Here is an 11512-nt window from a genome sequence, read left to right as displayed (position 1 = left end):
CTCGTGATTGCATAGGCTGGTGTGCTTCTTCCATGTGGGCTTTGTTGCTTCTGAGCTTGATGGCCGCTTGTTTACCTTCAAGCCTTTTAAGACCCCAGATGCTATATAAAGTCCTTTCTTAAACATATCTGAAAATCATTAGTTTTGTTTCTCTAGACAACTCAGCCTAACACAGTTCACCTTTGTAGGCAACTTTTCATTTCCCCCTGAATTGCTCTCAGAATTCTTTCCTCACCTCTCTCTGGTTTTGGAAACTTGGTGAGTTAGTTTATTGTGCCAACCTGACCGATAAATACACGTGGGGAGGGTGGAGGGATAAATAGCTCATTGAGCCTCGCCTTTCGAGTTCTCAGTTCTCTTGCTTTCTGATGGTCAGACTACGGTGCAGCTGCCTTAGCCAGTTCCCTGCTTTAACCAGCAAGGCTCAGTTCCTGCAAGATACCGATGAGGGGGAGCCATATGGACCTACCCCAATACAGCCCTGGGTGCTGGAGCAGCCATATGGAAACACCTGCCAGTACTGAGATGCTTACACATTCATTGACTCGGCTTTCCTCCTGCAGTCGGCATCATTGCATCTGTTTTGTGAGATGGAGGACTTTGTGGATTGGTGTTGGACATATGGGTTAATGTTGGACTTATGGGTTTGGGCAGCACTGGGTAGGGATGTTTTCTTGATGTGCACTTAACCTTTATATAAAACTCTTATACATGAGTTTCTGTGGATTTGTATCTCTAAAGTACCCAGACATAAAGTACCATTATGGTACCAGGAGTGGGGTACTGGAGAAACAAATCATGAGATGGAGAGCAGATGTTTGTTTGACCTCTCCCTCATGTAGTTTTTCTTGTCTAGCCAGAAGTCAGATAAAGCCATGCTTTACTCGGTTGTTTTCTGGGAAAAACATGGAAAGTAGGAAAACAGAAAGTTTGTAAGCCCACTTGCTTTGAGCCATTAAAATTTGATCTTTAGATGGGTTTAGGCCATGCCTGCAAAGAAAGCTTTGAAAATATATGCCCCACCCAGTGCTTTGGAGTACTCAGGAACCAGTAGTCTTTGTCAGAAGCTGGAAAAAATCTGGAACCATGAAGAAAACTCCTCTCTGGGACTGAATGTTAAAGGGAGCCTGTGAGCAGGCTGAAATGCTTGCTAGGTAACCACCTGGATCTACTTGTTGAGTGGAAGTGGGAGAAATGCAGCATTAAAGAGCCGGGTTGATTTTGACCACTGACACCTGTGGACTTGGTTTACAGGGAAAAAAAAGATGACAGCGGGTTGACTGGTCTAAAGTTCATGACCTAGCACGAGGGGGCTAGGCTTGTTGAGTATTTGTAAGAGCCTATGGTCTAAAGGCAGGGCGACTAATGGGTACCCTGTGGAGGCTGAGTGAAGCAGCCCACATTGAGTTGACCAGAACCCGACCAGATGGAGATTTTTGAGCCTGTGAACTGGTGCATATTGTTGCTGACTTCATGGATGGCCTGTCTGGATTTGACTTTGTTTATTGATGCAGACTTTACAAGGTTCCAACTGGAATGAAGATTCTTCATGTCAGAAAATATGATTGTCTCCTCAAAGAACTGGGTTGATGTGAATGGGCAGTATATAAATTGGATACCCAAAATTGGGGGAATAAAGGCATGAAGTGGTTGACTTACAAACTTTCATAGGTGGGGGAACATATTCACAGGATTATAGGATTAAGGTGAAGGTGTTACTTAATTGCAATGTGAGGCTAAAAAAGTGATGTACAGGTGCCAAGTTGGCAAGGGGTGGATTGAGTAAGTTTATTGTGCCAACCTGGCTGATAAACACATGTGGGGTTAACTGGATGGCTGAGGGATAAATAGCTCAGTGAGCCTTGCCTTTCAAGTTCTCGGGTCTCTTGCTTTCTGATGGTCGGACTACAGTGCAGCTTAGCTGCCTTAGCCAGTTCCCTGCTTTAGCCTGGAAGGCTCACTTCCTGCAAGACATCCCTGAGGAGGAGCCATAAGGACCTACCCCGATGCAGCCCTAGGTGCTGGAGCAGCCATGTGGAGACCCCTGCTAGTGCTGAGATGTTTACACATTCACTGACTTGGCATTCCTCCTGCAGTCGGCATCATTGCATCTGTTTTGTGAGATGGAGGAGGACTTTGTGGATTGGTGTTGGGCATATGGGATAATGTTGGACTTGTGAGCTTGGGCAGCACTGGGTTGGGATGTTTTCTTGATGTGCACTTACCCTTATATAAAACTCTCTCAGAAACATGAGTTTCTGCGGATTTGTTTCTCTAAAGTACGCAGACTAACACACTTGGATTATGATATGCTGTGGTGATTTTTTTTGTTATCTGTGCTGTTTGGGGTTCTTTAAGCTTCTTGAATGCACACAGCTCATCATTCATGATGTGATGGTAAGGAAGTTTTCTCCCAACAACTCTTTAACCATTTTCTCTGTACTTCTTTCTTGTCCCTGTTCTTGAATTGCAAACACATATGTTATTCCTTAGACTTTTTTAAAAAAACAGGTTTATTAGCACTTCATCCACATGCCATACAATTCAGTAGTTCAATCATATCAAGGTGAGCTGTACAATTGATACCATATTCAACTCTAGAACATTTTCTTCTTCCTTCGTCATTGTTATTTATGTATTTTTTTTATAATGGTGGCAAAAACATATACAACAGAACATTCTCCAACTCCACAACTTCTACCTGAATAATTCAATGTCATTCATTATATTCTTCATGTTGTACAGCCATTATTGATATCCTTTTCCAAATAAATCTTAGGCTTTCTTTGAATTTTTTAGTTGTTAAAAAAATTGTTCCTCTAGCAGACTAGAAGTGAGAGATTTGTCTTCAAATTACCGGTTTGGCCTTCCCTTGATTCTGCCCGACTCTTGCCTTCTCAATATTTCATCTTTTTCTGAAATCTTAGTATTAACCTTTGGGGTTGGTATTTGATGTTTTCTAATTTTTCATTTGCAAATGGGAAGTTTCTGAGTCACTGTGGTAGTGTTATTGTTTTTAATTGGCTATCATATGTTTTGTTAATTGACTTGATAACTGTAGTTTTGTAATAAATTTTGAAATTGGGAAATGTGAGCTTTCAACTTTGTCAAGATTGCTTTGGCTATTTTCGGTCAATTGAATTTTCATATTAATTTTAGCATCAACTTGTCAATTTCTGTCAAACTGTCAGTTAGGGTTTTCATAGAGATGGCATTGAATTTAAAGTCCATGTTAAGACTTTTCATCATTTTAAGATTTTAAATCTTCCAAAAATATGTTTTTGGAAATATTTTATTTCTTTAGTTCTTTGCTTGCATATAGCAACAGAACTCGTTGTCTAACAGTTTTGCTGAAGTCACTTATTAGCTCTGATAGTTTTTATAGATTCCTTAGGATTTTCTATGTACAAGATCATACTAGATAAATTTTCTATGTACAGGATCATACTAAATAAATACTTTCCAATATAGATGTCTTTTATTCCTCGTCTTTATTTTTAAGGAGACTTAGTGGGTTACACATTTGGCTGCTAACCACAATGCCAGCAGTTTGAACCCACCAGCCACTCTGTGGGAGAAAGCAGAGACTATCTGCTTTAGTAAAGATTGACAGCCTTGGAAAACCCAGAGCCACTTTGAGTCAGAATTACCTTGACAGCAGTGTGTTTTGTTTCTTGACTGTTTATTTTCGCCTAATTGCCCTATTCCTGAATAGAAGTCTATTCCTGAATAGAAGTGATGGGAATAGGCACCTTTGTCTTGGGCCTGATTTTAGGGAGAAAGTTTTTCATCTGTTGCCATTCAACTTGTTAGCTGTGGGTTTTTCAGTAAATGCTTGTTGTCAGGTTGGAGTAGTTCCTTTCTATTGTGGTAGTTACATAATTTCATGTCAACTTGATAGTAGGGGTGGAGTCTACCCAATCAGGTCAAAAGATAACATCCACCAGGAGGATTCTGGGAACTTCCTCTTTTTCTCCTGAGAGGAGGACCATTCTTTCTGCTTCACATTCTTGTTGACAAGCCACATGGAGTCATGCGGATGACAGCCAGAGCCCTAGAGATGTGTCCACTGCCCTTGGACCCACAGGCCCGTGATCTGCCTGCATTCAGCATCATTGCATGTGCTGTGAGTATGAAGAGGAATTCATGAGCTAATTTTGGACTTAAGGGCTAATATTGAACTTAAGGACTTCATCTGGACTGGGCTGTTTTATCGATGCATAATTACTTCTTCTTGATATAAAGTTCTCTCTTATATACATGTGACTCTGGACTTGTTTCTCTAGTTAACTCGGCCTAACACATCCATCTGTCCCAAGTTTGTTGAATGTTATTGCGCAATGTAATCTCCTATTTTGCCAGATGTTTTTGTGTCTATAGATATGTTCATATAGTTTTTGTCTTTTATTCCATTACAGTGGCATATTACACTGAATTCAGAAAATGAACCACCTTTGAATTTCTGGGATCCATCCTACTTAAAAGACCAGTTTTCAATAGGCATTAATCGTTTTGGATTTGGTTTGCTAGTATTATATTAAATACTTTGTCTTTTTTTGAGTGTGACTTCTTTTTATGATTTTGGAATATTGTTGTTGGATACTTTAGAGTCAATTCCAACTCAGAGTGACCCTACAAAATGAATGTTGTCCAGTCCTGCACCGTTCTCACAGCCATCGCTGTCTGAGCCCATGATTGCAGTCAGTGTGCCCGTTGATCCCAGTAAGGTTCTTCCCCTTCTCTTTCAGACCCACTACGTTACCTCGCACGATGTCCTTCTCCACGGCTTGGTTCCTCCTGATAACGTGTCCACAGTAAGTCTTGGTATTCTCCAAGGAGTAATAATGGTGGCCTCATAAGATGGGTTGGTAGGTATTGCCTGTGCTTCCAGTTTTGGAAGAATTAGTGAATAATTGGTGTTAATTATTTTTTAAAGGTTTGGTAGAATAAATCTGGTCTTGAGCTCTTCTTGGTGGAAAGTTTTTGGATTACTAATTCTTTACTCATTGGAGGTCTATCCAGCCTTTGTATTTCTTCGTGAGTCAGTTTGGTAGCTTGTGTGGCTTATTTTAGAAGTCTTCCCAGGCGAGGGTGACGCACACACAGCTCTCCTCCACATCCGTGCATCTGACTTCACGGCGGAATCACGAGTCAGACAATATGTGAGACACATGAGAAACGGTGGGCTTTGGCAGAGGAAAGTGTTTCAGTGATTCAGCCGATCGCGAAACAGCTCATTACCTTGTGAGGGGCAGTCTGTGCTCGTGCACTGGGCAACAGGCTGAGGCCAGAAAAAACTGGCCAATCCTCATGGCTTATGAACTATCCATGAGCTTACACTTTTTCAACATTGTAAACGCAAAACCAAAGAAGCCCACGTGCAACAGAGGGCCCACCGTATGTACTCTCTAGTTCTGTACAGAAAACGTTGGCCAACTCCTAGGTAACAATACCATGATTTCAAATAACCAGCGATATCTCTTGGTAGTAAATAGCCACAATATCACAGAACCAAAGAGGGCAAAAACATTTGAGATAGCAATGCTTTAATGCTCCAGGTTTTTTAACTATCCACAAAATGACCTTATCTCAGAAGCCCTGTTCTCTTACACAGAGGCTGTGTAAGAGTCACTTCTTCTCTGTAGCCCTCAGAGGCTGGGTGAGCCCCGGCTGGAGCCTTGTCCAGCCAGAGGAGCCCTGCTATGCCCACAACAGAGCTCGCTCTGCCCAGCTCCCATTCCCTCAACTGTTAATGGAAACATGTTTGCCGCTTCACTGACAAGAGTCGGTTCTGTTTGTCCTACTTTAGTCCCAGCAGCAGCAGCAGGGGCTGCATGTATTGTGTGAATCATCTGGAAGAGCTAGCGAAAGGTCACTGGTATGCCGACACCTGTTCCAATATCTCATCCAACCACTGAGGCACTTAAATGTTGTGGGTTTAGATGAAGTTTAAGTGCAAGGGAAGGGGATTCCTCTCATTAACTAATAACCTTAATATACATTGAGCTTACTTATAAATTTATGCCTGTTTACATTTTTGTCTACGCTTCATACACTGTGGAAGTCAACGAAAGCATGTCTTATGAGCTTCCAGATGCTGTGACATACAGCAGATGCACTTTCTACCGGAGAGCCTGGCTCGACAACACTTGCTTGTACCATGAATACAGATGAGGGTGGTTCGAAAAAGCCCTGGGAAAACTCCATTATCTTTTCATTTTAATTCCACTTTCTCCTTTCCAACTTTTTGAGGCCCCTTTGTACGTCAACAACCGGTCATCCTTAAAGACACTCCTGTCTTTCCAGAACAGAATGACAATAAAAATAAACAAACAAAAGCCGAAGAGCCTTATTCATCCCTTCTTCCCAAGGTCATCGTGTGTCCTCGCTCTCCCTTTGAAGGCAGCGGTTCAAGGCATTCCCAAAACACGCTGATTTCACTGGTCAGCATAAGCGGGAGATGTGGGCACCAGCTTTTTTTTTTTTTTAAGGCTTCACACATGATTCTAGCATGCAGTCCATGCTGAGAGCCTTGGGACCCAAGACTCCCGAGTCTCTCTCGTCTTCCTTTGTCCTCACTAAAAGCCCGTGAGGTAGTCACTGGGGCAGTAACATTCTCCTCCATGAGATAAGAAACTAAGGCACAGAGGGGTTAACTGGCTCACCTGACATTCTGCAAGGACATGACAAAGCTGAAATTGGGCTCCACAACTCCAAATACCACTTTCTCCCCCAGCACCTGCCGGCACTAGCACTCCTAACAGACCGCCCGTGGGAAGACTGGGAGGGAGAGCGGCGGCACGGCATCTGTGCTGCCGAGGACATCATGGAAGGGTCTGGGCCACCTCTGAGCCAACCACCCTGTCTGATCCGATCTCTATAAAAGCATCCTTGTGTGGCACCAGGTGGAGAATGAAGCAATACCTTAGGGTCCTCACACAGATGACATTTAAGAACAACAACAAACCCTCTTTCTTAGAAGATCCAGACTTGCTAACATCGAGCTTAGCTGTCTGACACTCGGTGAGCTGGAAAATGCACAAATGTCATCAGGATCCACAAGAGAAATACACATCTGTGTTAGCCCGGGCTCGCCCTCCCTGAGCCTGTCTCCAGCAGCAGCCCGACACCACGGGGCACATATCATTCTGATTCGGCACGCAGCTTTCCACCATTGGATCTCAGTCCGCTCAGGACTCCCCCCAACGCCAGCCCATCACCTGGGCTTGGGGCTGCCAGAAGCTTTCCCCAGTGCTGTTTGGGAACTGGGTGGGGGTGGGGTGGAGTGGTGAGCGCAGCTGCCTTCCAGATTGCTTTATTTACGTCTACATCCCAGTGCTCTGAGCCTGGGCACCCACTGGGGCTTTTGTCTTGTCATTCTAAATTCCAACTCAGTTGGACCCTTTGTATAGCCTTCACATCTCATCACCCCCCACGGCTGCGCCTACAGGACCCCCCTGATGAGGATTCCCATTTCAACGGATGCTCCCACACTGACTCCTATTTGAAGAGGCTGCTGCTTGCTCCTCTACCTTTGAAAAAGTCTCACCTGGCTTTCTGCTAGGTAGACGTACACAACGGAGCACACCTGTGGGTGAAGGTAGCACCCACCAAGTTCTGGTGAGAGTTCCCAGGGGGTCTGCTGTGACTTCCAGTGTATTACTCCAAGGGGGCTGTTTTCTTAGCTCACACCGAACATGGCCACAAAAAAACGGGCCCTGTTCTTCCCACTGCTGGTGACGTCGTCTTCTGACAAAATGCTAGTCGATCTAGTCAGAGCATCGGCATCTGACGTACATGAGTCACCAGACAAGATGCCGTGTAGTGCTCCAGGACCACTCCTTTCCAGTTTGTAGACGTTCTCCCATTGAGGTGGCACGCACATAACTACCCTTGTTGGGAACCTGTCCCGTGATGCCTGGGGGAACATGCAGACACAGAACCAAACCTGTCCCTGGGCAAGGTGCCTGGGAGCAGGGCACACTGGAGAGAGGACAGCCATCTGGGTCTAGGGCCGTGCCCGCGGGGATGAGGAAACGAGCAATCCTACCATCCCTCCGGATCCCCAGGGAGGTTTCAGTTTAAAAATAGACAAAGAAAGTGAAGATAAAGCAACTCTGCAAAAGTGCATTCAGAACTCGGATAAAAACAAACATAATTGCAAACCATCCTTTTTCTAACACCCACTCAGGTAAGCAGAGCAAGGTAACACGTGTTCTCTCTCTCATACTTATTCCATGTACACAGGTTTGGACAGACTTGCTTTGTTGCTAGAACATGCAGAGATCAGACTGAGAGCAGCAGGTGCTGTTTTGGGACCCAGCCAGCACCACCCCTGGCAGGTGATTGATCAAACACCATCAGGACAGTGGCAAGGAAAGCTCCCTTCACTGCGAGGGTGTGCCCAGCATGAGCCCCAGGCCTGTTGGTGCACGCGTGGCCAGCATTTAGTGGGGCCGAGTGTCAGGGAGGCGGTGAGGGGGAAATGCATCAGCTACCTCCCCAATGCTCTAGCACCCACTCTGTGCCCGAGAAGAGAAAGGGTACTGGGAACGGCGCTAAGGCACTAAGGCTGCAGCAGGTAGGAAGACGCCAACCAAATGTCCCCACGGTCCGCAATCCCCAGGGAGGCCAGGTGTGGCTCACAACGCTGCCTTGGGAGAAAAGGAAGGTTTCCAAAGGAGGCGAACACGACAGAATCAAGTCTCTGGTTGTTTTTCTTCCCCCCTTGCATGACATTCTGCCTCCCTCAGAGAAGTTGCTTCAAGTCTTACTAGCAGTGTGGAGAGCTCCACATTCCTGGGGAGTTCTTCCCAGGGTCTCCATCCATCCGGGCTGCCTCTTTCCCACGTGTTTTGGCGTGTCAGAGAGCGTCACTTCATCTTCCCCTGAAGCTGGACCCCGTGCGTATTCTGAGGCAGCTCTGGGCACCTCCGCCCATCAGAGCTTGATGAATGCAGCCTGCTGGGCCGCCTGCTGCTGCTGCTGCTGCTGCTGCTGCTGCTGCTGCTGCTCCATCTCTGGAGGCGGGAAGACACTGGAGATGGCTATGTCTACGATGCCCTGGCAAAGCTCTGCATAAAGTTTCCTGAAACATGTTGGGGGAAAAAAAATCAAACTGCAATGTGGTTTTTCCATCAGGGATCTTCCCTGAAAACATCATCAAAGTCACTGTCACCAGCTGGGGTCAGCCTACTGCCCAGCGGGGGCTTCCAAGACCGGAAATCTTCACGGAGGACACACCCCATCTTTCTCTCCCAGAACAGCTGGTGGTTTTGAACTGCAGCTCAGCTCACTGCCATGGAGACAATGATGACTCAGCCTCCGCAGCTTTCTGAGACTGTCATTCTTTCAGGGAGCAGAAAGCCCCATCTTCCTCTCAAGGAGTAGCTGGTGGTTTTGAACTGCTGATCTTGTGGATCCGCAGACCAACACTTTACCACTACGCCAGGGATCCGACATATAACCCGTTATCTACCAGGGCCCCCGAGATGACCACGGCACACACAAACGATACGGGAGCCTTCACACCACTAAAAAGTTCTCCCTCAACAGGGGAGCAAGACAGACCCCTCCTGCTCTGCTGGTGGGAAAGAGGCAATTTCAATAGAGTGCAACAAGAGCCACGGTGCTGGCATGCGAAGGATGTGCATGGAGGAGGGGTGGGGGTGGGCACTGCCCAGGATCAGACCCAACTCAGGAGGGCTGACTGGACCTCAGGGAAGACAGCCAGGGAGCGGAATGAACATCACCTTGAGGAGGGGTCAGACTGTGAAGACAGAAGGACAGAGGAGGGAGAGACAGGCAAGCACAGAAAGACAATGAGAGAGAGAGTGGCGCAGAAGCAGAGGAAAAGCATGCACAGAGGTGAGAGCATGGAGAGTATGTGGGGGACCGCACGTGGATCAGAGTGACTGGACCAAGAGGTGGACAGAGGAGGCTCAGCTTGTCACAAGAATGGGTCTCCTCTGACAGTAAGTTACTGGAAACTTTCACTGCGTCTGCTTCCCACCTGATCAACACCCAGGGAGGCAGTGGGAAAGGAAGAGTTCCCGCAAAGCCCTGGGCCAGCCCAAGGCCTCCCAGGGAATGGCTAATCCTGGGACATCCTCCCTGACCATGGCGAGAGGGTCTGCCCTTGACCACTCACTACCTTCCCAAGACCAGCCTAACCGCCTTCCCTGCGGTTCAACCATCACGGTGTGAAGCTTACTGAGCACAAGCAGGGGCGCCGTTGACCTCAATGAGCCACACCTTCAGGTCCTCATCCACCATGAAGTCGAAGCCAAAGAGCTGGAAGCTCTGGTAAGGGAGGTACTTGGTGCTGATGGCGGGCTCCACGCTCATAAGGCAGCTCCTGGGGGCAGAGGGAGAGCTCGCTGAGAATGGGGGGGGGTGGAAGGAGAAGGAGTTCACAAAGTGCTCTTGGTTAACGCTGGGTCCAGTGTACTTACAGATTGCCTTTAGCTTAACGCCTTCTTTTAAGCGTACTGCCAAGAGCTTACTAAAGAGAATTCTACTTATCAAGCAATTTGTTCAACAAAACCTATGATCCTTTCTGTTTTTAGAGGTAAAGGCTGCTTTCCCAGACCTCTAGAGAAGCCCCGCACAGTCCCATGGCCTCTGTGGGTGTGGCTTCCCTCAGCAGCTGTACTGACGCCACAGATGTGCACCGGGCACTTGTGGACAAGAAACTGTCATTCAGTGAAGAGCAGAATGTGCCAAAAAAATATTGGTGCCGTCCATGTCTTTGACTAGCTCTAGTTCTAGTGTCAAATGGTTGTTAACTGAAAGACCAAAGAGCTATAAATCATGAAACTAGATGGTGAGATTTATCACCATTGACTACCGCCTGAATGGAGGAATTCGAGGGACACCCAAAAACCAAAACCAAACTCACTGCCATGGAGTCGATGACAACTCGTAGGGACCCTACCGGGCAGGGCAGAACCACCCTGTGAGTTACGGAGACTGTAACTCTTCATGGGAGTTGACAGCCCCATCGTTCTCCCACGACACATCAAAGTTGGAAGCAAGTCTTAGACATAAGGAGTAAGTACATGAGGTCACTCTGTTAAGGATGGAATTTCAGATTTTTTTTTAAACCTATGCTAAACTTTGATTTCCTTATCTCTAAAAGGGCGGGTGGGGTGGAGTGGATAGTACCCACTCCTAGGATTGCTGCCAGTTCAATGAGATAATTCCATCAGGAATGTGGCATAACTCCTGGTACCTAGGAAGAATTTAATAAATGTTACCACTTTAAACAAGTACATTCTATTGAGCAGCAATTGCGATGATTATAAATACACCATCTAGTAAAGAACCACAATCCAGCACAAACATCCCAGAAAACCTTTGCCATTTCTACTTTATGAAAATCTGCCCATGGGGGAGAGGGGAGGAGGAAGGGAGGTGGGGAAAGGAAAATGAGCTGATTCCGGGAACCCAAGAGGAAAGCGAATTTTGGGAATAATGAGGGCAACAAATGTATAGATGTGCTTTATACAAT

General features: G+C 46.3%; 1 protein-coding gene across 1 annotated transcript in view; it reads right to left on the bottom strand.

Moving 5' to 3' along the window:
* Positions 1-8107: 8107 nt before the first annotated feature.
* The window catches only part of TTL (tubulin tyrosine ligase), a gene marked incomplete at its 5' end in the record, with an annotated part of 27635 nt that continues 24230 nt past the window's right edge, over positions 8108-11512 (bottom strand). The window contains 2 exons of the mRNA XM_045287097.1: positions 8108-9088; positions 10214-10357. Of these exons, the coding sequence (XP_045143032.1) occupies positions 8941-9088; positions 10214-10357 (292 nt within the window). The remainder of the gene's footprint in view (positions 9089-10213; positions 10358-11512) is intronic.

Source organism: Echinops telfairi, unplaced genomic scaffold (genome assembly GCF_000313985.2).
Source record: "Echinops telfairi isolate 266 unplaced genomic scaffold, ASM31398v2 ScPeMD7_11;HRSCAF=52, whole genome shotgun sequence".
In the NCBI taxonomy this organism is placed as follows: Eukaryota; Metazoa; Chordata; class Mammalia; order Afrosoricida; family Tenrecidae; genus Echinops; species Echinops telfairi.
The sequence above is the reverse complement of the archived record's forward strand: the minus strand, read 5'-3'. Positions and strand labels throughout refer to the sequence as shown.